Below are 26439 nucleotides of genomic sequence, written 5' to 3' on the forward strand. Positions count from 1 at the left end.
GACCAGAGGATGCGGCTCCCGAACGTCACTTCCGTTTACATCACAGCCGTGCCGTGATTCAGCCAGATGCTTCTTACAATCGGCCTTGATTGACTGCCTTAGGAATAGGCAGCAGGCGATCTTCATTTCAACGCCGCCGCTTCCACCTTTGGCATCCTTACCTTCAACATGCACCAGCGCGCGCCCTCTCCTCTCCTCCACTCCAACAACGTCGCGCAGCATCGTCACCTCTATCGTCGCAATGTCGAGCAAGTCTTGGTACGCTCTCAAGTCCAAGTCCGTGCACACGCGGTACGGCTTGTCCAAGAACATTCAAACACTTCTGCAGGGCTTGGAGAGGTATCATGAGGGCATCATCGACGCGAGGGAGCTGGGGAGCATGGTTCGCCTGAGCCCCAAGCGGCGAGAATCGGTGGCCACCACCATTTCCAAGTGCGCCAACATGATCAAGAAGGATCCCCAAGAGCTCAAAACATGCGTTGACATTATTGAAATGTGCACCGAGATTCTCGAGATCGCTGGTGGGTGTTTGTTGACAAGCAGTTCACGTGTGCGAGTTGCTGACCCTGGTTGACTTCTAGACCGACCACCGCCAATCGACGGATTCCCCTTTATGAAGCTGCCGCCCGAGATTCGAGAAGCTATCATCGACTTGATGGTCGACACAGTCTTCAAGTCTAAGGGAATCAGACCGTCCACCAAACGAGTGTCCTGCAATTGTCCGAGGCTCGAGCGAGAAAACAGTTCCTTCCAGAGCACGCAAATGAAAGCGCTACCGTCTCTTCTTGGCCCTGCTCTGAACAACGAGTTCTTCCGTATCTTCCTTCGTAAGAAGTCTGTCCGTTTCCGCTGCTGCTGCGAGCTCGAACACCACCTCACCAACAACCCCATGCTTGTCAGAAACGTCCGAGATATCAAAGTTCACTGGTGCGGGCCAAAGTCTGCGACGAGCTTCAAGAAGCTGGCCGAATGCGATAGGCTTGACAGTTTGACCATCAATATTTCCAAGTCGACATTGGCACATCTCAGCAAGCGTTCCAACCTGATGAAGACCTACTTCCCCCTGTCCTACCGACATGCCAGAATTACCGATGTTCTTGGGTTGGACGAACTTTTAGCCCTCCGAGGTCTCAAGGAGGTGGCAGTGGTCCATGTTCAGTCAAAGACTACCAATCTCGCCCTGGAGACGGACAGAGCTAGTCTCGCAGAACTTTTGGCGAGCCAACTCAAGCAAGACAAGGTGAGATCATGTACGCAGAGCACGTCGAACCTGAGCTGACATCATAGGGGTATGATCCTTTTGAGGATATGTAACCGACTAATCGAACCTCGGCGGATGAAACTGGTATTAACGAGCATACGATCTTACGATGGACATTCACGAACTGGCATTTGTCGCAATTGGCGTTCAGGCGGAATTAGAAGGGAACATGACCCCGTTCATGGATGATATGACTTTCACAAGTCTGGTAATTATGAGGGTCTAGCGAACACAGCGCTAAATAGGACAATCCATCAGGATTATGTTTGAGATGTAACAACAGATAAATTACGGAAGCCTCCATTTGGTGAAAACACTAAAGACCCCGTACTCAAAAAACGTTGCTGGATTGTTCTTGTCTCATACCTACACAGAGTGTGGGCATCCGGCTCAAGATCAGTCGTTGCGACTGGGCTGATCGAGCAATGGCAAAAGACGGCGGAACAGTTGGCTTGAAGTAGCAAGCAAGTGTAGCAAACCTACCGTCGAGAGATAAGCAAGTCTTGAATAATCGGCTCTGAATTGAGGGCCTTAGAGCTTGCTGAGCGAGTCTCTGTCCGCATCATGGCGAACTGGTTTGTCAAAGAGTAAAGGAGGTGACCCGGTTGAAAATTTGAAGCGAGGTTCGACAGGGGTAAACAGCAGTGCAGCACTGTGTAAAGACCCACAGTCTTGCTTCTGAGACTGGCTGTGATTTCAATGTCGACAGCATGAAGAGCTGATGTTTTTAATGCCTTGCGCGGGTTCAACGATAATGGGTATACAGAATATGGCCACCACCATCACATCGTTGTATGCCCTCGAGAATTGCGAAGGGACTGAATGGTTGTTCATCATGCGACGGAGCACGTGACCATTGGAACGGTTGTGAGCCTCTCATCTAAGGCAGAAATACAGTGCATTAAAATAAACGGAGAACACTGTGTGGGCGCGTGATCTTTCACGTGCACACAACAACAGCAAGTTGTGCGCTCTTGCCCTAGCACGGTCCCCACAAGTGTGAATTTCTCGACCCCCATAAGCGAGGGCTTCCTACTCTTCTATCTTTCCACACCCGATCATCGAACTCAACGAGCAACGGCAACGACCGACAGAGTTGCCCATCATGTCGCTCGTCTCGGGAGAGAAGTCGAACTTCCAGTTCGTAAGTCATCCCTCTCCCTCTCCAGCACTGCATCTTCGGGATCGACAACGTCGCCGCGCGCGCCTGCGCTCGCGCCATGGCCGGACGCTCATTTTGCACCGAAATCGATCACGACGGGAAGGATTTGACACGATGCTGACAATGGGTAGATTCTCCGTCTTCTCAACACCAATGTCGACGGAAAGCAGAAGGTTATGTACGCCTTGACCAAGATCAAGGGTGTCGGCCGCCGATACTCCAACTTGGTCTGCAAGAAGGCCGATGTCGATCTGAACAAGCGGTACGACCACATATACGCAGGCGAAGGGAGAACAAGTAGACTGACAATGCCTCACAGTGCTGGTGAGCTCACCTCTGAGGAGCTCGAGCGAATCGTCACCATCATCCAGAACCCCACCCAGTACAAGATCCCCACGTGGTTCCTGAACCGACAGCGCGATATCGTCGATGGCAAGGACTCCCACATTCTTGCCAACGGTGTCGACTCCAAGCTCCGTGAGGATCTCGAGCGCCTCAAGAAGATCCGCGCCCACCGCGGTCTCCGACACTACTGGGGTCTCCGTGTCCGTGGTCAGCACACCAAGACCACTGGTCGCCGTGGCCGGACCGTCGGTGTCTCCAAGAAGAAGGGTGGTTAAAGATATTATCGGTGTTGGTTACGGGTGGACAGGCGTGACGGCTGGTTTCTCCATCTTTCTGAGCATTTTGAGGGGATTGCTTTCCGGCATGCGCAGCTAGGGCTGTACTCTAGGTCAGAGTCACGAATCAAAAGCATTCAAGTAAAAATGTTCTCAAGGAAAGACGTGGAAGGGTTGCTTCTGGCACATTGTGATATTTATGGTCAAACGAAGTCCATGACGAAAAAAAAAGGCGTCTTGCCAGGGAAGGGGTACATATTGCAGGAGCAAAAGGGTATCACTGGTTTCTTCTTTCACCTCTATTTAATCCTCGTGTGTGACGGCCATATCCAAAACCTCTACCCGTCCTTGCCCCTTTGTCTCGTTTCCGATAAAGTCGGACAGGGCTTTGAAGGCTCCTGGCTCGACGAAGCCTACTACTTCCCATTCGGAGCCCATGACATCCTGGCTCTCTACTTGCTCGACGTAGCTTAGGATCTTGTCCTTGACTGTACCGATGGCCTTTTGCTCGCCGTCCTCGTCCTTGTTGCCTCCCTTGGGCCCCTTGACGGCTTGCTTGAGGACGTTGGTGGCGCATGCAATTCGTAGTCTCATGCGTGCTCTGGCCACGGGAATGGGCTGATGAGAGATGAGGGCTTTCATGGCATCCAGAGCCTGACTCTTTGCGCTCTTTGTTGTACTGACGCCAGTCCAGTGGTGCTCCTTTGGCCGGGGCTTGGCCTCGCCGTCGTCACCCGTCGCAGGCGTGCCGGTGGCGCTCTTGTCGGGGGTCGAGGTATGCGCCTGGGAGCTCAGCATGTCGAGGGCTTTCTCAATCATGCCCGATGTGTAGACTCGCTTCGTCCGAGGGTCGACCAGCTTGCTGGCGACGATGCTGATGACCTCATTGTGGACACGCTCCAGCTGGGCGGCTCTCTCCTTCTCGCCAACCTGCATCTCTCCCTTTTTCAGAATCTCGAGGATGATGTCGTCGGTGGCCTTGCCCTTGCCAAAGGCCTTGTCGAGGTCCTCGCGGGGCGCCGTCTGGCCCTTGGACACGTTGAGGAAGACGTTTGGGATCTGCAGGACATTGTCGAGGTCCGTCTCGATGCCGGAGCGCCACTCGAGGACCTTGTTCTTGTAGCAGGCGAGCTCAAAGCGCTTCTTGCCCTTCTTGAGGCGCACGAGCGAGACGTTGGTGAGCTTGATCTGGTTCGAGGGCTGGTTGATCTGGCGAGACATGGTGGCCGGGGCGTATGTATAGTATTCAGATGGAAAGGAACATGCGATAAAGTGTAAACAAGACAAGACAAGGTGCCGGACGCTGCATAAAATGGCTTGGGACGTCGGACGAGTTGCAAGTTTATAAATGGGTTGAACTGACTTTTTTTCTGCTTGACCCCGCCATCAAGGCACAGACAGGATTTCTTGCTGCGTCACGCCCCGCATCAGGCGAAAAGCCTGGGCTTTTCTGGTCATACTGAGTCACATCAGCAATATCCAATTTCGCTGCTATGAGTCCACCTATTTCTGTGACTGTTTTGGAGACTGTTACTCAGAAGATTGAGATGTGCTGACAATGCTCAACTTTTAGGTTTTTATTCGGCGTGGATGCCTGGTCAGAACTCAACTGAGGGCGAGCAAGTTGTAGTTTTGGCCTCGGAAGAGAGTTCGAACATATACATCTTGAAGATCCTGTGTTGTCTGACATTGGAGTAATATGGTTCATGTTCCTTCAGCCAGGAATCGAGGAGTAGATAGAATTGTACTTGACTGGCCGTTTGCATGTGAGATTGGCTGCTTGTCGGTGTACCCTGGTCTGCATATTCTCCATACCGCAAGTCTGCCCCATTCTCTACAACGACCTACCTACCTATGGATAGAAGTTATGTAACTTTGTAACCGTTCTCTTGGTTAAAAGGCTCGATGAGGACCTGGGAGGGTCTGAAGAGCAACCCTACATAAATGACGCAGCAATATCGCGTCCCAGGGTTTCTTGCCTGTCAGTTTGGGCTTGTCAACGGCGAACTACTAAATGTTACGAACCCGTGGCTACCTATCTGGAGATGCATACCGCCTTGGCCTGAAAACATAGGCTGCGCAAGGTACAGGATCCTCTTCTGAGACTCGTATGCGATCCATGGATCGAAAGCTATGGGAAGCATGGGGTGTCGGATGAAACCATGGGAGTGTTGGAGGCAGCCTAGCTGTCGCAATGCACATGCAACAAGTGTAGCTCTCCCAATGAGGCAAAGTGAAACCGAACCCATGGTCATTACCAAGGCCAACCAAGCGTTGACGTGTCGCATCGACATGCACCTCTACCGTGCTGGAGTTGGGGTAGCTTGTCAGCGGTACACCGTGGCTTCGCAGCTTTGTTCAGCCATTCGGCATACAATCCGCATGATCCGATCCTAATCGCGACCTATCGACCTCAACGCGACAAGTCAAGATGTTGCTCTTAGCGAGAGGCGTCTAACTGTGCTAGAGCAGCCAACGAGCTCAGGGCTAGAACTAGAGTCCCCTTGCGGTGTCTAACAACATGCAAAGACAATTCGGTACGATTCAATACTGAGAAAACCCTGTTTGAAACTGATTCCCATACAGAGTCAGTGACGAACTCAATATCTCACCCAGCCAAGGCGAACTCCGAGATCCTAGTCGCCCTTGGCCCGCGCCGCGTGCTTAGTGCCTGCATTATCAGCGTGCCTGAGGCTGCGTATCAGCACTTACGTCATGTAGCCGGTACCGGCTGGATGTCTGACTTGACAAGCCGCAACCGCCGAGATGCTGTGAAACAATGACTTGCAGGACTGGATAGACAGAATAACGCTCGCATATACAGAGAAGACGAAAAGCGATTCATAACCTTAAAGCTCGGAGAACAAGGCCCGTAGAGGTGCGCGCGCATCGACGATTCATCAAGGTCACCAGCCTCAGATAGCGCACTCGAGTCACGTTATCAGCAGAGTGGGTCCTGAGTTGTCCGCTTTCCCCACTCGGGCAACTGTCCTGCCTGGAATGGCCCCTGCCGCTAGGGAAGCATAGCCGCTGCGCGGGGTGATTGGGTCACCTGCAGGTTGCTCTGGTGTCTCAGACTGTCGGAGCTTGCCCATGTTATTATGCTCGTTCCTCTCGCTCGCTCTTCCAACCTCTTTCATCTTCCAACATCTCCATCATCTATCTCATCACCATAACTCCCTCCACCCGTCATTGTCATCATCAAGTAGGGTCTCGTGTCACTGAGTCCATCCCCCAAAACAAACCATGCGTTTGTCCACCTCCGCCCTCGTCCTGGGCGCTGCGTCGTCGGCCGTCGCCCTCGACCAGAAGATCCTCGGCGACTTGAAGAAGCCCGCCATTGATCTCGATCTGAAGTCATGGATGAACTTTGGTGAGGAGATCACTGCCGAGGCCAAGGCCGTCTGGGAGGAGGTCTCTATGCTCGCCCCCGACGCTGTCGAGGCCTTCAAGAAGCAGGTTCTCGGCACCAAGCCCAAGAAGGCCAACCGCCGCCCCGACAACCACTGGGATCACGTCGTCAAGGGCGCCGACGTCCAGGCCATCTGGGTCGATAAGAACAACGAGAAGCACCGCAAGGTCGGCGGAAGACTCGACAACTACAACCTCCGTGCCAAGAAGGTCGACCCTTCCAAGCTCGGTGTTGACAAGGTCAAGCAGTACAGTGGTTACCTGGATGACGAGGAGCAGGACAAGCACCTCTTCTACTGTAAGCTTTCCACGCCTCTAGTAACCCAATCATACGTGAATCTCTCGCTAACTTTTCCAAGGGTTCTTCGAGTCGCGCAATGACCCCGAAAACGACCCTGTCGTCCTCTGGCTCAACGGCGGCCCCGGCTGCTCATCGCTGACCGGTCTCTTCCTCGAGCTCGGCCCTGCCTCCATCAACAAGAAGATTGAGATTGTCAACAACCCTTGGTCTTGGAACAACAACGCTTCCGTCATCTTCCTCGACCAGCCCGTCAACGTCGGTTACTCGTACAGTGGCGGCTCCGTGAGCAACACTGTCGCCGCCGGCAAGGACATTTATGCCCTTCTTACCCTCTTCTTCCACCAGTTCCCTGAGTATGCTAAGCAGGACTTCCACATTGCTGGAGAGTCTTATGCCGGTCACTACATCCCTGTCTTTGCCAACGAGATTCTCTCCCACGAGGATCGCAACATCAACCTGAAGAGTGTTCTGATTGGCAACGGTCTCACCGATGGCTACACCCAGTACGAATACTACCGCCCCATGGCCTGTGGTGAGGGTGGCTACCCCTCTGTTCTCAGCGAGAGCGAGTGCCAGTCCATGGACAACGCTCTGCCTCGCTGCCAGTCTCTGATCAAGGGCTGCTACGAGTCCGGCAGCGCCTGGTCTTGCGTGCCCGCCAGCATCTACTGCAACAACGCCATGATGGGCCCCTACCAGCGAACTGGCCGCAACGTCTATGATATCCGAGGCAACTGTGAGGATAGCTCCAACCTGTGCTACTCTGGTCTGGGCTACATCGCCGAGTACCTCAACCGCCAGGACGTTCAGGACGCTCTCGGCGCCGAGGTCAGCAGCTACGACAGCTGCAACATGGACATCAACCGAAACTTCCTCTTTGCCGGTGACTGGATGCAGCCTTATCACCAGGTTGTCCCCAACGTTCTTGAGAAGATCCCCGTTCTTATCTATGCCGGTGACGCCGACTTCATCTGCAACTGGCTGGGCAACCAGGCCTGGACCAACAAGCTCGAGTGGCCCGGCCACAAGGACTTTAAGAATGCCGATATTAAGAACCTCAAGGTCGACGGCAAGGAGTACGGCAAGGTCAAGACGAGCGGCAACTTTACCTTCATGCAGATCTACGGCGCCGGCCACATGGTCCCCATGGACCAGCCTGAGGCGTCTTCTGACTTCTTCAACCGCTGGCTCGGCGGAGAGTGGTTCTAAACTGGACCTGGGTTGTTGAGAAGCTTGAACGTAATATTACTACCTGAGTGCTTAGATGTACACTGCGCGAGAGATTGCTAGGGCATGATTTGGATTACACGCGAGAAGTGGGCATTCGGTACTAGGAACGGCGGCTGTTTGGCCGATTATCAGATACAGACATGAATTTAACACGTATATTATGAAACGACATATCAGAGACGTCACCCGTTATTTTGATTAGAGTGAAGTCATTGCATGCCATCGGTTGACAGGATCCTTGACGGAAGCATGTGTACGGATGATGTAGGGAGCGGCCGAAACGGAATCGGAGTGTAAGAGCTGTTTCGAAGTCCGACGGTGGTTCAGGTCTCCACTCTCGGCCGAGCGGCGGCAGGTGGAGGGTACGAGGTGAAAGGAAGGTGAGATGCACGGAACATGGCCTGTTTTTCTGTGAGTGCTGTCAAAATGGCAAAAGGCGGCCACACGAGCAAGACGAAAATGAGGATTTTGGTCCTGGGTGGGCAATTCGTGCCAGAAGCTGAATTGAGTGAGGGCTTTCCCGTTTAGGAAGGAAGCTACCGTGCCGAGGGACGGCGGGAGGTGGGTGGTGGATGGGCGGGATACCGGTAAGGCAAGGTACTGTAGACCTTTGGTTGTCAAACACCCACACCTTGTTCAGGCCCAGGTCGCGTGGGCTTCGCTGTACCTTGTGCGGGTAACTTGAACGTATTGGATAAAGATGTCCCATCGGATGGAGCAGATCCACCGGGTACGAAACTGGCCAGGACAGGGTGCAGGCCCGGGACTGGATCTTGGGAGGCGGAGGAGGCGCCGGGAAGAGGAGAAGATGCGCGGCCGAGAGGCAATGGCAAGGAATTGTAGATTTGTTGAGGATCTTTGGGAGGGGAGGGGCCGGTGAGAGCCGCGGCTCGGCGGAGAGACAGAGGGAGAAGAAAAGAAGTCCTGGTCCTTTTTGCGAGCGCAGAACGTTGCAGAAGCATCCCTCCGTGTCTAAGAGAAGCGAGGAACGTGAGATCTAGAAGAAAAAAAAGGGGACAGGGCCTTGCGAGACGCATGTGATTCCAACTAGGTAGGTGAGGCAGGGATCGCATGGACGTTGGAACAAACTACAGAGCACGCACACTCACACTCACAACTACGAAGAACCAGAGTGAGTAAAGTCGTGGGGAAAGTTGCACCACGAAGCTCGCCATTATCAATCAGAGCGTCATGCGGCTGACGTCTGGTCTGAGCGTTGCGATTGCGGCACATACACAATCAGCACATGCGCGTGGAACATTGAATTCTTGTACTTGGTGTTTCTATTGTGATGGTCTCAATTGTCTTTCAAAGACGACAACACTTTTTTTCCTCCTCTACCGGATTCACACGACTACCGAGAAACGAGACAAGTTTCTTTCTAGTCGAGGGGTTCCACAACGGACATTGCATTAGCGCCTCCCCAACAAAAAATGGCTGCGAGATGCCATGCTGTGTGTGTGCGCGCCTCTGTGTGGCCGCCGGACGGACAGCCGCACCTTGTTCACAGATTTGGGGCCCATCCCCGCGTGCGTGCCCGCGAGGTCCCGGTCGATATCCAACACCTTCGGGGCGGGTCCATCCAGGACGGGCGGAGCAGGTATTTTGGTGAGGGCATACAGAGAGGCAGGTTGAAGACCGGTGTCGGAGTGGGCAGAAGGAAGAGAACCCCCATTATCAATCGGTAGACATCAGGCCGAGAACCAATTAATCGAACATCTGGAAAGTCAGTTGACGGGTTCCAGGTCAGGGCTGAAGCTGAGTGCGAGCCGCGGTTCAATGGTAGCCCTCCAGGGTCCCCTTGCCTTGCCTGCGAACCCCACACACCCACAATCATCACCACGGAGCTCGGTCTTGTGCCACGCACCAATATCAGGCACGTCGTAGATATTCCATGAACGTTATGATATTGTCGAGAAACATAATAGAGAGTGAAAACGAGTTTCGTACTGGCTAGTGCGGCACAGCATAGTGTTTACAAGCGTCTTATCGGCTTAGAAACAAGGAATAGATAAAAACTCCCCAACCTGTTTGCCATCATGACGACTACAAAACTAGGCATGAGACAATTTATCCCAGCTGATCCAGATCTTTTTACCCCACGCCTTCCATCACTCACTCGTTCCTACTCCGTACAGCTCAGGCAGTTGACAAGCAGGCGCTATCCCCTCTAAAAACACGGCTTTGATAGGCCCAAAAGAGCAGGCAAGCACCGGAGCACCCTGGGTACCTCCTGCCTTGGCTTGCTTGTGCGCGGCCAGCAGCGGGTGCAAGGCGACACCGGCAGGTGCGAGCTTTGCCCATGTTCTTTTTCTTGCCCGGGGCCTCTAACGACAAGGCAAGGTCCCTTTTTCCTTTTCCTAGACCCTTCCATTCCCACCCCCCGGCTCTTGAGCAGGGGTTCTTAAAAAAAAGAGGCCTTCTTTCTTGATCTTTAAAAGAAGAAAATCGGCCTCGTCCTCATGTCCTCGACTTTCCTCGTCGAACTTGTTCTCATCCCTCGTCCTCTTCTCTTGCCTCGAGTGTCACGGACCCTCTGTCGTTGTTTTCGACTTCTTTTGTTGGGTCGTGTTATAACCAAACCACTTCGCCTTTGCTTCTCTTGTTACTCTTTTCCCCCATCCTCGTCACCCGTACTTCACGTTCCGCCGACAACATACACCACGAAGTTGGCTATTAGGACGTCAAAGCAACATATCCTCAACACGTCTCAACATTTCAGAGACTAAACGGGAGTGACATCATCTTGGTCACGACGCATAGTCGTCCTGGAAAAGCCACAGGCCTTCCTTGAACAGCTTGGGTACCTCTTCTGAAGGCATTGCCTACCAGGAGCTGTTAAGCAGTCCAACGACGTCAATTGACGACCAGACGGCCGAATTCATTACTCTCGCCTACCTACCAAAACCACCAGAACCACATCAACCGTCACCATGGCCGAGCATCTTTACCTGCTGGGTTCGGCGCCCGATTCCAGCCTCTTCAGCTTTCCTCCCACAAACGCGCCGGCCCCAATCCCTCCTGTCGACGTTGCCACATCCATTTTGCGCCCATTCAACATTCCTGGGCACATCTACACAGCTGCTCTCGACGCCAAGGTCCCCTTGACCATTGCTACCCTCTACGCCGTCACCGTCAAGAGCCTCAACATCTACAACAAGTCTCACGGCAAGAAGCCCTGGGCAATCAGCAAGACCGGCCCCTTCCATGTCTTTGTTGTCCTCCACAACGTCTTTCTCGCCGTCTACTCGGCATGGACTTTCTGGGGTATGCTCGGTGGCATGAGGAGGAGCATTCTGAACCCAATGGGTCCTCAGGGTCTTGCCGGTACCGCTGACAGCTTCTGCCGCCTTCACGGCTCTCAAGGTCTTGGAAACTCTGTCTACTACAACGAGACCTTGAGCACATTTGTTACTATTTCTGAGCATGCCCCCATCGTTAATGGCCTTCCTAGTGGCACAGAGACGGGCCGTCTCTGGAACGAGGGCTTGGCTTACTACGGCTGGATCTTCTATCTTAGCAAGTTCTACGAGGTCCTCGACACCTTCATCATCCTCGCCAAGGGAAAGCTCAGCTCTACTCTGCAGACCTACCACCACGCCGGTGCTATGATGTGCATGTGGGCCGGTATGCGCTATATGTCTGCTCCCATCTGGATGTTTGTCCTGGTTAACTCGTTCATTCATTCTCTGATGGTACGTTGTCTCTCGCAATGCTAAAACTCATCAACTAATTTGGTTCCAGTACTTCTACTACACTCTGACTGCTTTCTCGATTCGGGTCCCTACTCCTATCAAGCGCACTCTCACCTCGATGCAAATTACTCAGTTCCTTGTTGGCGCCTCTTACGCCATGGCTCACTCTTTCGTTTCTTACACGGTTCCCATCACCATCACTCGCACGCAGACAAACGGTGACGCGGCTGCTGCTACTTCATCCGACTCAACTCTCGAGACTGTTGCTGCTAGCGCCATTGAGTCACTCAGGCAATTTATCTGGGGAGCCGCTGAGGCTGCTGGCGGTGAGCCCGTCGTCTCCCAAGCTGCTGGCGTCCACAGCACCGTGACCACCGAGACTCGATACATCACTCAGCCTTGCGTCACCACCACCGGCGAGACCTTTGCCATCTGGCTCAATGTGTTGTACCTCGCCCCCCTGACATACCTGTTCGTCAGCTTTTTCATTGCCAGCTATGTCAAGCGCAGCAACGCTGCGGGCAAGATCTCTCGGAAGGGCGCTGCCCCCGATGTTAATGTCAACGTCGCCCTCGCCGAGAAGGCTGGCTGGGATGCTGCCAAGGGCATCGAGAAGGAGATCTACAATGGCGAGAACATGGTCAACGGCTCTTCTGATGAGGCCTCGCGGGCTTCAACTCCTAAGAAGGCTAATGGTAAGTCTCGAAGAAAGGCTTAAAGGTGTTATCCTATGGGATAGCGAATAAGCCATGATATGATGGAACGCAAGGAAAGAAAACGACGGGCTTGGAATGCCCTTTGGATGGGCACGACGTGCTCTTTTGGCCTGTTTTCCTACCGTATAGATGGAAAAAGCGTGGATGTTTGTGTTTATTTATGAGCGTTATAGGATTTACGGTGAAAAGAGAGAAGAGAAGAGATAAGGGCGTTATATCCCATGTTCACCGGTTTCCTCTCATGTACAGATCTCCAATTCCTGGACCAGTCTCACGTGGAAAGACTTGCTCCAGATTGCCATGTCTCTTGAACGACTACACCTGGCTTATATAGACTAGGTTCTGATATAATCTCAAAGTGTATGGAATATGCTCGAGAATGGGTAAATGTTTAACCGCGTAGAAGGTGATACTGCCTTGCTATGCCGGTTGTTCTCAGAACTGCCTGGATACTCGACATTCACGTCACAAAGCGCATGCTAGTGATGAACCAAGTTTGGGGAATTTTATGATTAGCTACTAGTCGTAACGACAAAGTCCAGCCGAAGGAGGCCAAGTGACTATCTAAGTTCATCAACATCGTCGATTCCCTTCGAAGTGTGTGCGCCACGCGTGGCATGCAAGTCAATATCCTATCCTCGCTCATCTATAACTGCTGCTTGTGCAGACCCTTGCCTTTGACGCCATCCAGAAAAAACAAATCATTATGCGACTATGCAAAGTCAGGCATTCACTCTTGCTCACAAGAGGACCAGTCGCCAATAACAAGGCTCATGCATGGCCTGAGGCTCGGAAATGGAATTCCGGAAACAAAAACCGCAAAAGAGCAGGTCGGGTGATCGTGCTTTCCAAGACGCCTCGCTTTGAATAATAGCAATTTAAAAAAAAAAAAAAAAAAAAAAGGGCAACTGAGCAGAAACAGGGACGCGCCAGAGAAAACAAGGCCCAAAGAACGACCGACGGGCCGTCCCCAGGCACTCAGGGGTGCGGTGATTGTGTGTGTGGGGTGATTGGGAGAGCACCCAAAGGGCGGGCGGGAGGATGGGGTGATTGGCGGGTTTTGGCTGGGGACTGAGTCGCTCGTCGTGTGATTTCTATCAATCTATCGTCGTTCTGTCATGGCTTCGTGAAGCTGACGGGCTTCGGGTATCTCATTCTGCCATTCGGGGCAGGGGTAGTGGTAATGTTAGGGTAGTGGGTGAATGTGGTGGTGCGTTCGAGTGTGATCAGAGGCTTTGTAGACCACAGTCCAGCCAAGAACACTCCATCTCTCGGTGGCTAGCCGTTCCATAAGTGCGTCGAGGTTGCGTGTTCCTTAGAAGGTGCTCCAGTTCCAATCCCTAGGTACACTGGCAGCAACCTCAGGTCCTCGAGGAAGTTCGAGGGCATCACCCTGTCCGCCGGCGGCAATGGGAGTGGACTTGACGGGGTTGGGGGCATCCGAGGACGCGGCGCTAGAAGCTCGGCTGCTGTTGCGGCTGTACCAGTTCTTGAACTCCTCGAAGCAGTGACGACAGGTACGGGAAACGGGAGCCCGAGGGTTGAACTTGGCGTCCTGGTCGAGAGGAGCAGCAAAGGTTGAGTGAAAGTCGCAGAAGATGTTGCCACACTTTCGGCAGTGGTGGCGGCGAGTAAAGTAGCTGAAGGTGCGCTTGCAAGTCGGATCGTCGCAGACGGAGGATTGAGAGTCGGGCTGAAGGGGTACATGTTAGCCCAGTCCGAGTATGAAATCGGAATTGAAGCAAGTTATGGGCGTCCGGGGAAGTGAGACAAAGGCTTGGTGTCGCACAAGACGGGAACGTTGAATTCACTTGAGACAGTGGCGCCTCAAGGGGGATGTTGTGCGAGGGATGCCGCGTAACAAGTCGCGGATGGCTCAACTCACCTTCCAGTGTTTCCGGCTGGGCAGGGCCGTCACCTCGGGGAACATTTCGAGATCGAAGTCGCCGTCGAGGCTGCTTCGGGTGCTGTCACCGGTAGAGACGCGGGAAAGTCGGTTGCCAAAAACAGACATGCCAGGGAGGTTCATGATGCTGCTGTTGGTGCGTCGCAATGTGGTATCGGACTCGGTGCTCGAAGCGGAAGCGGCATCATCCATAGACTTGTTCTGAGCCTTGGAAGGGAATAGATTGGGACGGAGAGCGGCAGGCATATACATGGGGCGGACTTGACGTGCTTGTTGATAAGCTCTCGGCGAGGCGGGGTTTGACGAAATGGAGTCGGGGCTTGTAGATTCATGTGTGTTGATGGGCGAAATCTGAGGGCCGACTGAGATTTGATACGACTGGTTGTGCTGAGAGCGCTGCTCAGGGAAGAAATGGCGGGATTGCTGGTCGCCCGGAATAGTGGGCATGATGAGGTCGGCAGCCATTATGGCGGTTGATGTCGAAGATCGAATGAGCAAGGTGTACCGTCGGCTTGTGGTGGATGTTGTATCGACGATGATGTGGTTGGTCGCAGTAGACAGACGAGGAAACAAGCTGCCGTTTGGGGGGAGGCTCTGTTATTGTAGGTCGTCTGGAGGAACGGATGAGGTCGGTAAGCAAGTAGGGGTGGGGAGACGAGTGGCGGATAGAGGGGATATATGATGAGCCTTTCTTTGATGGATGGCAGATGTACTGCGCACTCTTTGTACTGTGGCTCGAACAGAGGGTGAGGGAAGAATGAAGGGCGGGCCAAGCCAGAGTTTAAACCAAGCCAACCAAGGAGGGAGCAGATCTTGGGCGCGGGCGTCGCCGTCGCGTGGGAGGGATGGGGGGGAGGGATGCAAAGTCGGTGCCGGAGCTGGGAATGGAGATGGGATGGGGGATGGAGACCGGGGTGAGTGGTACGTACCTCGACTCCGTCTGCAAGTATTCCGGAGAGTCGCAGCAGAACTGACTGGGGATCCTAACTTTTAGCGCGAGACCGGGATGTGCCCTCTTAGATGGAGGCGGTGGAGAGGGCCCCATCCCATCGCTCGTGCTTGGGCTTGGGCGGAAGTCGGTCACTGTCGTAGAGGTGGCTTGGCCTCAGAGCCCAAGTCCTCGTCGTCCCTTGTTAGTGTCTTTTTGCTTGCGACTGGGGTCCGCCCTGACCTGGCCTCTGTCCGTTGTGTCCGTCCTCTGCCTGTCGCGCTCGGGACTGTCTCAGCACCTGCTCGAGACCCCCCCTGCTGACCTCTCTCCCCCTTGTGGTGTCAGATTGGCCTTGTCTTTCTTGTTGTCGCTTTCAACCAAGACATGTCATGGGTGCGGTGCAGAATCCCGTAACTAATCGACATAGATGGCGCTCAAGATTTCCGGCCGTGATGTAATTCAGGGTTTCTCGCACTGAGCCAAATCTCTAGACATCCGGATGGGGATAAGGGTCTTGAGAGATAAACAGAACCGCTGCTCGATACCAGTGCACAACTGTGGATGAGTTGTTTTCTATCCCATTGCCCTGGTTGGACAACCACTGGGTCCGATGGAGATAGATCCAACCCGATGGGATGGCCGATCGAGGACATGTTCCCCTGTCTGGCCGGCGTTTACGTACGTTGCAATGAGATGTCACAACGAGCAGTCACTGTCGGTTTAGCTCGAATTGTGATGGACACGACGAGGAACATGCCGAGAGTTGATGCGCGGTCCTAGACCGGCAAAGCAAGCAATCCATCCATCCACCCAGCTCAGCGGGGACATGGACAATTTTGGACACGACCAACGATGGATGGATGGCGATGGCAAAAATGCCGATGCCGATGCTGCATCGCGTTGGATGCCGGTTGTTGTCAAGTCCGTACCTCTGTGTTGCTTCGCATACGCAAGTCGGATGCCTCGATCGTCTCCCAGGTCTCAAAGACGGAGCGGTCTCGGCGAAGCGCGGTCCGCTCGAGTCAGGCTGGCTCCTCGGAATCACATCTGCACGACCCTGGGTTCTGGCCTCCCAAACGGTGCTGCGTCGCGCAAAAGCCATGCCCGACCACCAAAATGCCCACTCCTGGATGCGAGTGTGGGAGTGGGAGGCTTCAAGCGGTCAGGGGTGTTTCGCTCTGTGGCTCTCTGCACGAGGGAAAACCAGTCCCCCAAGTCCCCTCTCCTCCCCGAGCAACGAGATGTGGCCAAGACTTGTGCGGCCCGCGGGGCTGACTATCGTAGGGCGGCAATTGGACAAGCGCGCTTTTAAACCCAGGCGGTGGTCCCGCTTGGTAGCGAAAGCGCAATACAGGGTTCAAGGATTGGGCATTGAAGGATGTATGTTGATTGATTGGGCAGCTGGCTTGACACTGGCTCGCCCTAGCGAGCGTTGGTCCGTTGTGTCTCCCGCTCGTTGTTTTGCTGTGTGCGCTCAAGGCCGGCAGCGGAGACGCTGCACTGCCGTCTCGCGACACATAGAAACTCGTGACGGCCAGAGTGACGAAGAAGGTGTTAGTGGCCGGCTTCTCCGAGAGAGGGAGGGAGGGAGGGAGAGAAAGAGACAGAAAGAATTGCGGCCTCCCTTTTACCGTCTAGTGTTTCCGCAAGGTGGTGATGCTGCAAGAGGAGTGAGAATTTCAACTCGAGTTGTCGAGATGCACGATAGAGGATAGAGTAGCCGAGCTACTACGTTGTAGGGAAAGAGGGGAGGACCAATAGTGGGATAGATGAGCGATTTGGCAAGTGCAGCCTGACGGGTCCTGCCGTCAGTAACTCATCACCTCAAGGTCGGTCTGGATAAGGTAGACGCCTGCTTACCTATCCGATGTTGTATCAACTGCAATGCCACGCACCCTTCCCACTTCATCTCAACCTTCAAATTTTCATCGTCATTGTCAAGTAAGGGAAGTCTTCCCGCCGTGTTGATACCCCTGTCAATGACGGAGGAGAGTGTCCTATATCGGTGGCCCCTCCTCCACCTTGATTTGACAGAACTACCCGGCCATGTCCAACACGACAACACCATACGGATACGCGCAGCACAAAGTCGCGCTTACCATGTCATGATTGCCTGTGCACAGTACAGGACATGGGCATGAGTTCATGCCTGAGCTGAGTTGACCCCCGTATGTATCTCCATTTTCTCCGATCCGATCGTGTTGTGGTGCCTACCCATCGCGATCTATGTCTGAATTCTGTCGGGGCCATGGCATCACTTTCGTCATGATCTCCCTCACTAGAACACCAACTTCCACCATGATCGTCTCCTCTCTTCGTTCCGTCAAGAGCGACAGTGAACAAAGAGACAGCTCACTTATTACACTTGCAAACATGTGGTGCTGCACAACACCGGCTGTCATCCCGACCCTCCTCAATACCGTTTTTTAACCTTTCACACAGACACTATCCGCTGGGCTTGGCCTCACTCAACATGACTAGTTGATTCTCTAGTAAACCCAACCCGCTCACTGCAACTCTCTCGTTGCCTTCATCTGCTTCATCGTCTACAGGTCGCCTCTGGTTGGACGGTCCTGTCCCGCTGGTAACCCTCCCACCATATCCACTCGTGGATCCCCACTCACACTTTAAGATTGCTCCACATGGGCAGGATTCAGAGGATCGCCAACGAGCTTCATTTGGCCAGGGGGCAGTCAACATCCCGAGCGAGTAATCTAGCCGGGGGCGGCGAGCTATCATGGAGAGAGAGAGGAGTTGGCAAAAGAGACAAGCTCCATGAAACCCACTGACCGGCCCGGGATCTGTTGTTGGACCCAGCAAAGATTCCCTGTCTTCGCTTTCTTCCAGAACCCCAGAGCGTCCGAACCCATCGCTCATCCCTGTCACGCCGCTGCACCCGTCGTGGCGCCCTGGTCTCGTGACCGTTCACCTTCCCAGTCAAGTCTCAGGTCTGGTCTCAATTTCGCAGGCCTCACGTCTCACTCCGCCCCAATGCCAGGCCCACCTTAGTCCGAGTCCCTCGGCCGGAACGGTCTTGCTCTTCGGGCGGCTTTCTGTGATATCCGGAACTTCTTGTTGGCTGGCGGCTTGGCACGGGACAAAACCCTTTTGTTGGAGGTGCTTGAGACGGGACGGCATCCGCCGAATCTGACAAGTACTATGTGCGTTAGAATGGCGATAACACGGAGTCAAGCAGAAGAGATCACGACTGCTGCGTTGAGCTGGGCTGCGCTTCGGCTCGGTTTCGGGAATAAGTTTCCACGAGGCGCCACCGTCAGCGTCAAACTCTCGTCGTTCATTCCAGTGCTTGAATCTTGATTGCCGCCGTCGACCTGTCCTCTGCAGCCTTCACCCGGCCGGGCTGGTTGCCCGTCTTGGCAATCATTGTCGGGCACCTGCTCCGACTTCTGAAGAACAACGAGCCGCGGCCCCTCGGCGCTTCATCGCTGCCCCTCGGGCACTTTTGCCTGCTACGGCGGGCTTCTCGAATTATTAGAAGCTCTTGGGTCTGGAGAAGGGTTCAATTTACCCGCCACCTAAACGTTGCATCTTGGCCTGTGCCCCTTGGCCTCTCCACAAGAAAGACTGTTACGGGATGGTATCACTGGGCAGTGGGAGATGGAGACACAGAAAGTCCAACCTGACGGCCCACTGGACCTGAACTGGTTTCCTCTTACCGCAGGGCGCTCCGCTGATGGTCCTTGCTCAGCGGAGCCGATGCAGCGTCTTGAACTAGGCGCTCCCGAGGTTTTGTGGGACAGCTATTTCCTGCTTTCTTCGCCACAGCCACGTTTTCTCCATCTCCGGGAACTCAAAGTCGTGGCGTCGCCGAGGGCCTCCTCTGTTGCCGTGGGGAGTGGCACCGGCGGCGTTTCCTCCAAGCTCAATCGACCAATAGCCGCCGCGTTAGTCCGTCGAGTCCGTCACCGACTCTTTGTTTAGCAGATCCAACGTCGTGTGGGTTGGCCTCAGACCTTCAGAGGCCAGACAATCTGCGCGGGATGCGGTCCCAGTGGGAGGGCTCGGCCTGATCGACAGCGTCCAGAGACCCGATCGACGCGTTCGAGATGATAGGATCGTCGGGCGTTACATGGTTCGATGGAGACTGGCGTTTGCATCTTGCATCACAGCATCAGAAATTCAGGGTCCAGGCCAAAATGGCCCAAGCTGCGAGCCACAGAACGGGACGACGTAAGCTCGTACCTAGAGCTCAGGTCAGGAGCCGCCGGAGTGCTCTGTTCTTGCAAGCACCAGGTCGCGAGCAGGTGAGGATTCCCAAGGTGAGAAGTGAGAGGTCAGATTCACGGACAATGCGGAGGTGGATGCCCGTACCACATGCCCAGCCAGCTCTCGGATGTCGTACAGCATCGGCCAAGGCAACATCGGATGCTGCGCGTCAGACAAGACGATTGCCAGGCCAGGAAGCGAAGCGAGCGAGCGAGCAGGAGCCTGGCCTGCCTGGTTATGGCAAATTCGAGGTTACAGACGAATCCACCCGTGACCGTTGAAGATGCCGACTCCAGCCGCGACCGTGTGCAAGCCATCAAGCGCCACAAAGCAGGTGTTCAGATGAATGAGACGCGTGCCTGGTGGACGAGGCTGGCAATTACAACTGGGCAAGTATTCCCGGTCGACTGGACGCAACAACTGACCCAGGGACACAGGCTAAAGAATCGCTGGCCCCATCATGAGGTCCCTTGGTCAAGGTCTCTGGAGCCTCTTGGCTTACACGATTGGCATCCGCAATGCGAACGACAGCAAATACCAGCATCACGACTGGCTGACACGCGACATGGCTAGGATCATCTGGGTCCAGAATCCAGAACTTGCTAGTCGCCCCTCATCTGGGGCATCACCATGTTGGCCTTCTTCTCAGCTCGCGCCCCAGCGAGAAAGCCCCGAGATTTCCAGTCGAGAACTCCAGACCGGGAGGCGACAGGCACCAGGATCCCAACTCGAGCCTCCTCAGCGAGTTCCAAGCCCATGTTCATGTTCGTTTTCAACTTGTGAGGGAGAGAGCCGCCAAGACTCCCAAGTGGAGGCTGCACTTTACCTGTATCGGAAGTCCACCTTCAACACCTCCATGCAGCTTTGCGGCTCCCCAGGATCCTTATCATCGGGTTCTTATTGGTCGTGACACACATGCACACCTTCTTCAGACCTGACAGGGCTTCTGAGTGGAAGCTTGAGAAACGCCCAGGAGAATGCCTCTTTATGCCTGAGGCATTGAGCGTTGAGATGGGTCATGTCGATGCAGCATCTGCCCAATCGCAGCTTTGGCTTTGGAGGGCAAGAGGATGAACTTGCAGCAACATCAGCAAGTCATTAATTACACATTCAAAATGCAGCAAAACTGGACTTCCTGCCTGCATGGATTGTCGCATGTATCCTCCACCGCCTTTTCTGTTTCCCCAGGAGGTGTTCATCTCCAGCGGCTCACGCGGGTCATGTGCCACAGGTCACGACCACCATCACCTTCACTGTGCTGTGCTGTCCACAGACGGATCTCATCGGTCAGCGCCTCTCGGACTTGAACGGCTCCGAGCCCTCACGCTCACTCCTCCCCCGCTTTCGATCGGGAGTCACGTCCGGGGGGCGGCCGGGCGGCTCCGTAGGCCACGAGTCTGCACCCGACCCGGTGGTGTTGACACAAGGACAGACAGGACCCTGACATGTCTCGGCTGCCCATGGTTGCTTTTTCTCGCCTCTTGTCATATTGCAGAAGCTTCGGCGGCCGTCGTTTGATTCATCTCGCGATTTCCGCTGCATCTAATCTCTGATTGTACAGGGCCAGACGCAGATGAGAGGTGATCAAAAGAGGGTCTCCTGCGCTGTGGCTAAAACGATAGGATCTAACATGACCGACTAAACTCCACCTCCCACTCATTGCTTTTCTTTTCTCGCGAGAGAACAAGACCATTGTCCCAGCTATGCGTTGGTGTCGTTTGGCTAGTTAGTCTGTTGTGGGATATGGCCCAGACCTGCTTCCAGCCTTCACGTTTTCACATCTCTCAGTCCCTCAGCCACCTGAGCCTGGATCTGAGACTACAGATAGGACTATCAGATGAAGCCAATAGCTCGTGGGCCCTGCAAGTCTCATCAGTCTGTTTAATTCGAGACAGGGTGGTTCTGCAAGGGCAGGCTCTTATAGTCTCGCAGTGTTGTTGTTATTGTTGTTGATGCTACTCCATACTGACGTCGCTGCTCTGAATCCCTCACTCCATCTCCCACCTCCCGCTCTTCCCGCCGTCCTTGAGCACAACCCTCAGCCCCTCAATCACCATGCCCTTGTCGACCGCCTTGCACATATCATAAACGGTCAACGCCGCCGTAGACGCCGCCGTCAGGGCCTCCATCTCCACACCGGTCCTCCCCTCGCACGTGACTGTGGCAGCGATCTCGACCCTGTCGTCACCCCTGACGTCGAGATCAACGACGGCCTTGGAGAGGGCGATCGGGTGGCACAGAGGGATCAGATCAGGCGTCCGCTTCGAGGCCATGATGCCCGCGACACGCGCCACCCCGAGGACGTCCCCCTTGCGCATCTGGTTGTCCCTGATGAGGGAGACGGCCGTCTTGGTTGAGAATCGGACAGTGCAGACGGCTTTGGCGATGCGTGATGTCACGCTCTTGTCTGATATCGACACCATCCGTGCTGCTCCCGAGTCGGAGACGTGGGTCAGCTTCGGCCTTGGGGGATCGTCCTCGTCCTTCTGAACATGGCGAGTCTGGGAAAAGAGTCGTCGTTGGTGAACTGTCGAGGGGCCCCTGGGGGTGAATATGCCATCACGTAGCAGGGATTGAATCCGAGGCGGCATGGTGCGAGATAGAGAAGGCTTCATGGCATCTACAGCAATTTCATTCAGCATATACATCATGAGGGTATGGTACCCAGGCCCAGTAAACTTCATGACAAGAAACCCCCTCAACGCCCCTCAGATAGTTGCCCCGCGAACAATCTCAGAGCAAATACTAACAGATCCCATACATCCACATCAAGATTACCAGCGAGTGAGCAAGAGATGGGCAAGGGAGTGCCGTTACCCACCTATCAAGATCATGGGCCTGTTCTTCATGTGCTCCAACTCGCCGATTCCCGCGTGCTTGGCCTTCTTCCTCTTGACGGCAGCGCCAATGACCTCGAGCAGCTCCATCTCGTTGGGCGCCAGACCGAGAGGCGTCTGGTTCGACGCCGCCAGGTCCCTCCGGCGGTCCATTTCGATCTGCTTCATGGCTTCAAACGCCTGCTCGTCAATGGGCTCGCCGCCATTGGACTTGCGGAGTATGTCCCGCAGCGACACCTCGGCGTTGCCAAACAGGCAGACCTTGAGGTTGCCGTCGCCCGTGATGCGCAGCCGGTTGCAGGTTCCGCAAAAGTTGTGCGTCATGCTTGTGATGAAGCCGATGCGGCCAGCGAATCCGGGTATGTACCATGTCTTGCTCGTGTCGTTCCTATGGTCTTGTACCTTTTGCAGGGTTGGATACTTTGTCCTGATAAGATCCAGCATCTCCGAGTAGCTAAACATCTTGTTCTTGCTCCATTTGTTGCCGTCAAACGGCATGTACTCGATGAAGCGGACTTCAATGTCCTTCTCCTCGGTCAAGTCCACAAAAGGGAGCACCTCCCTATCGTTGACGCCTCTCATGACGACGCAGTTGATCTTGAGCTTGATACCGGCACCGAGCTTGTTGAGCTCCAGGATACGGTCAATGCTCTTCTGCACCGCGTCGAAGCCCTTCCTCCGTGTCATGATCTGGAACTGCCAAGGGTCGAGAGTGTCGAGGCTGAGGTTGACACCAGTCAGCCCGCTCTCGATCATGCTATCGAGCTTTCGATACAGCGAGATGCCGTTGGTCGTGATGCAGATTTCCTTAAGCCCGTGTCGCCGCAGCTCTCCGATCTGGCGCATCAGAGGTAGGATATCTCGCCGGACCGTCGGCTCTCCTCCCGTCAGGCGGATCTTCGTGACCCCCTGGGATACAAAGACGGACGATAGGAGGACAATCTCGGGCGTGGTCAGAAGCTCCCGGTTCGGTGAGAGCGGCACACCCTCCTCAGGCATGCAGTAGACGCATCGCAGATTACATCGCTCTGTAACAGATATGCGGAGATAGTCATGCTGCCGGTGGAAGGTGTCGGTCAGGAAGTCGGAGAAGGGCCTTGCCTCGCTGATGCGGCGACGCCGGGGTTGCAAGAGCTCCGGATTTGATGTCGAAGAGGGTGTTTCAGGGAGCCTCTCATGCGATGCTGCCGACGCTGCCGCAGTGGCTACGGTCCTCGAGGTGGGAGGGAGAACGCGCTTTTGAGCTGTCGCCCCCAGGCATCGCAACAAGGAAGTCGGGGTAACACGTGAGAATCGAGCTGGCGCGCTGGCGCCCAAGCTGCAGAGAGGTAGCATCATGAGTAGGTACCTACTCCAACTCGTCGAAGGGAGAAGAATTAGAGATTAGAGTGGGCAGAGCTCGGTGATTACTTGTCACGGAGCCATGTTCCCCTCAAGACCAAATAGAAGGGTAAATTGGGAGAAAACGCTCAGGCACGAACTCTAAGACAATACGTATTTGGGTTTGAGCGTTTCGACAGTCACGAGCGACGAGGAGGTACGCAACTATGAAGACATCCAATCTTATCGTTTCTCCCACTTGCCACCCACTTTCCCCGCGCTGATTAATTAGCTTCCAATTCAGGCAAGTGCGAGAAACCGGCCCGCATGAACTACGACGAGTTATAAACATCAAATTGATCGTGAGAGTGGAATTGTTGGAGATGAGACCCTATCGCGACCTGTCCGAGGAGATGGCCATGTCGTGGTTGGTATTACAAATATTCGTTACTTAACTGGGGATAATGACCTACTTGGATAGATACAGAGATACCCTACACCTAGAAAGGAGACATTGTAGTCTGGTGCAACTGATCTCGATAGATAGGCAAGTGGCTGTAGTCATCGGTTCCCAATCGCTTTTTTCTTCCATCAACACCATGCCGTGCTCTATACGGACCAGCAACACCTGGACGATAGCAAACCATGATTCCGGCTCTCGTCAGGCATCTAAGCCACCGGCTACTAACTTATGACTCAACTGTGCCATTATGCAACTTCCCTCACAGTGTGATTCGAGAAGGCAGTTCTTCCAACTCCTTAGCCAAGCAGTGAGCCTATTCTGGGCCAGTCAGATTGTACCAAACGGGTAGAGGCGGCTCCATGCATCTTCACTCTATAGCAAACAGACTAGGGGTGCTGCATGGTTTGCTTCTTGACCGAACAGCTTTGTTTGCGTGTTGCTCTTTGGTCCCAATCCTTGTTTGCATCCCCGTTCACTGGCGTTTGGCTCTGCAGCAAACCGAATAGGAGGCAATAGTGATAAAAATACAAGTAGAGCCATTAACTGATGCCGCTGCACTCGATTCAAACACCCTCAGACTTGCCCTGCCCCTTCTGCGATTGCCTGACTACTATGAACACTGATTCCTTGCCGGCAGCTGTTATGAAAAGGCTTCTCCAGCACATCTCGTGCTCGCCTCACCTTCTCCCGAAACACGATTAATCCTGATTCAATATCGCGACGCTGCGAAACTCGAAGGCTCATCTTATGCCCGGAGGCTGCACTACTGATCATCTTCAGACCCTCTTCTTCCTTTGGTGTCGTCTCATCGCCTTCTCGGTGGCTATTGCCCCCTTCACACGTTCCGGTCGCTCGGAAACTGCCAAAGTTAGCAGTTCATTCTTGTTCATTCCCATTCATCTACCTGATCAGAACGAAGTTCCACGGGTGAGTATCCCGTCATTATCCCTGCATAATACTTCTTTTCGCTTCTTATTTGTATTGACCGGGGGACAACTTCTAACCACCTATCACAGACAACACATCATGTCAGCTATGCCACCCCCGGGACCGGCCTCTGACTGGATAAATGGGCTTTACTCCGAAACGTTTCTTCAACGTAGAGGCGTCCTCCCGTTCCATGCATCGTCCCCCCAAGCGCAAACTCCAGATTCGACTGCTCGGGTGCTGCCTCGTTTTGACGAGAAATCGCAGACATTCATGCCCGCCGAACACGAGTGCGTCATTGTTGCGCTGGATTTTCGGGATCTCTGTCGCTGGAAGATAGCTCTGAACCACCTGGGACAGCAAAATCACAGCTACAAACCAATCACGGAGGCTGGATGGGCGTACATTGACACCAGGGACATCCTACGCAAGGGGATCACCCCGGGGGATCGTGGGCAAAAGCTCCAGACCTTGATGGAGCAACACCACTGGATCGTGAAGGAATTTCGAGGACACTGGGGCGAAACTTGCCTTGCTAAGGAGCACAAGCCGGCGCCCTACTCCTTTGCGTTCGGCAAGTCTGAGCTAGTTCCGGAACCCAAGCTCGCACACAGACTCAACAACGTCTTCATGTACCTCTACAAGCTCAACCGGACCGCCGAGGAGAAGGAGCAGGGCAAGTTGCGCAAGGTAGTCTTTCTCACCTGGGACTCTAGGCTGGTAGAGATGACTATAGAGCGCCTTGGTCTCAAGTGGTTCAGCCAACCTAACGTCGAGCTATGGGACATGCAGAAACGCTTCGTGAGCCCTGGGCCCAGACTCGAGTTTGCCTTACAGACTCTGGGGATTCGGTTCGTGGATCAGTTCTTCGGCAACCTCGCACGCAACTCCGGAAACGTCTCAATGTTTCTCTTGCAGATGTTCTTGTCCACCTTTTACATGGCAGACGGTATGCGGAATGCCTTTGTCAGGGGCCAGAACCCCCCATGGCTACCCTATTCCTGGGCGGGTGTTGATCTCGGCCAGGTCAACGTGCCTCCTGGTCAACTTCCCACACGTCGGCCTCCTGAGTGCAAGAACGACAACAGCGTTCCTCAGAAGAGTGATCCCAAGATTTGGCCATGAAGGAGGAGTTTGGGGGAGTTGATCATGGATAGGCATGTACTTAAGTAGTCAATCTTAAGATGTCGTTGTGCTGCGTATGATTCGTCCATTTGAATGCATAGGTCGCTCTTAATTGACCATTTACGCTAAACCCCAGTGGGTATTATGTAAACAGCGACTACAGGTCAACAACCCCCACCATCCTCGCATGTTCTTGAACTTGAACAACTCGGAATCAACTTGAAGAATTTTCCACGGTAAAGGAGTGAGGCAACACAGCTTGATCCTATTGAAGCAGCTGTGTCTCCGAGTTTGTTACCTCTATCAT

At 54.1% G+C, this 26439-nt stretch overlaps 7 protein-coding genes and 1 pseudogene across 8 annotated transcripts, besides 1 other annotated feature; 5 read left to right on the top strand and 3 right to left on the bottom strand.

Moving 5' to 3' along the window:
• The first annotated feature begins 103 nt into the window (after positions 1 to 103).
• On the top strand, positions 104 to 1314 carry NCS57_00603900 (annotated as a pseudogene). Its single transcript has 3 exons — positions 104 to 521; positions 582 to 1240; positions 1288 to 1314.
• Positions 104 to 1314: a sequence feature.
• A 1052-nt stretch (positions 1315 to 2366) lies between these two features.
• On the top strand, positions 2367 to 3043 carry NCS57_00604000 (40S ribosomal protein S18; the record flags this gene model as incomplete). The annotated part of the gene is made up of 3 exons (XM_053055940.1): positions 2367 to 2405; positions 2555 to 2685; positions 2743 to 3043. The coding sequence occupies 3 exons, from the start codon at positions 2367 to 2369 to the stop codon at positions 3041 to 3043; spliced, it is 471 nt and encodes a 156-aa protein (XP_052914895.1).
• A 303-nt stretch (positions 3044 to 3346) lies between these two features.
• NCS57_00604100 (uncharacterized protein) lies at positions 3347 to 4264 on the bottom strand (the record flags this gene model as incomplete). Its single annotated transcript, XM_053055941.1, has 1 exon — positions 3347 to 4264. The coding sequence occupies one exon, from the start codon at positions 4262 to 4264 to the stop codon at positions 3347 to 3349; it is 918 nt and encodes a 305-aa protein (XP_052914896.1).
• A 2025-nt stretch (positions 4265 to 6289) lies between these two features.
• On the top strand, positions 6290 to 7964 carry NCS57_00604200 (Carboxypeptidase Y-like protein A; the record flags this gene model as incomplete). The annotated part of the gene is made up of 2 exons (XM_053055942.1): positions 6290 to 6752; positions 6814 to 7964. 2 exons carry the CDS (start codon positions 6290 to 6292, stop codon positions 7962 to 7964), a joined length of 1614 nt encoding a protein of 537 aa, XP_052914897.1.
• A 2954-nt stretch (positions 7965 to 10918) lies between these two features.
• NCS57_00604300 (Elongation of fatty acids protein) lies at positions 10919 to 12398 on the top strand (the record flags this gene model as incomplete). Its single annotated transcript, XM_053055943.1, has 2 exons — positions 10919 to 11680; positions 11730 to 12398. 2 exons carry the CDS (start codon positions 10919 to 10921, stop codon positions 12396 to 12398), a joined length of 1431 nt encoding a protein of 476 aa, XP_052914898.1.
• Positions 12399 to 13711: 1313 nt separating this feature from the next.
• Positions 13712 to 14767, bottom strand: NCS57_00604400 (FYVE-type domain-containing protein; the record flags this gene model as incomplete). The annotated part of the gene is made up of 2 exons (XM_053055944.1): positions 13712 to 14089; positions 14282 to 14767. The coding sequence occupies 2 exons, from the start codon at positions 14765 to 14767 to the stop codon at positions 13712 to 13714; spliced, it is 864 nt and encodes a 287-aa protein (XP_052914899.1).
• A 6681-nt stretch (positions 14768 to 21448) lies between these two features.
• On the bottom strand, positions 21449 to 23635 carry NCS57_00604500 (Radical SAM core domain-containing protein; the record flags this gene model as incomplete). The annotated part of the gene is made up of 2 exons (XM_053055945.1): positions 21449 to 22080; positions 22282 to 23635. 2 exons carry the CDS (start codon positions 23633 to 23635, stop codon positions 21449 to 21451), a joined length of 1986 nt encoding a protein of 661 aa, XP_052914900.1.
• Positions 23636 to 25106: 1471 nt separating this feature from the next.
• On the top strand, positions 25107 to 26132 carry NCS57_00604600 (uncharacterized protein; the record flags this gene model as incomplete). Its single annotated transcript, XM_053055946.1, has 1 exon — positions 25107 to 26132. One exon carries the CDS (start codon positions 25107 to 25109, stop codon positions 26130 to 26132), a length of 1026 nt encoding a protein of 341 aa, XP_052914901.1.
• Between the last annotated feature and the right edge of the window lie 307 nt (positions 26133 to 26439).

This window comes from Fusarium keratoplasticum, chromosome 4 (assembly GCF_025433545.1).
Source record: "Fusarium keratoplasticum isolate Fu6.1 chromosome 4, whole genome shotgun sequence".
In the NCBI taxonomy this organism is placed as follows: Eukaryota; Fungi; Ascomycota; class Sordariomycetes; order Hypocreales; family Nectriaceae; genus Fusarium; species Fusarium keratoplasticum.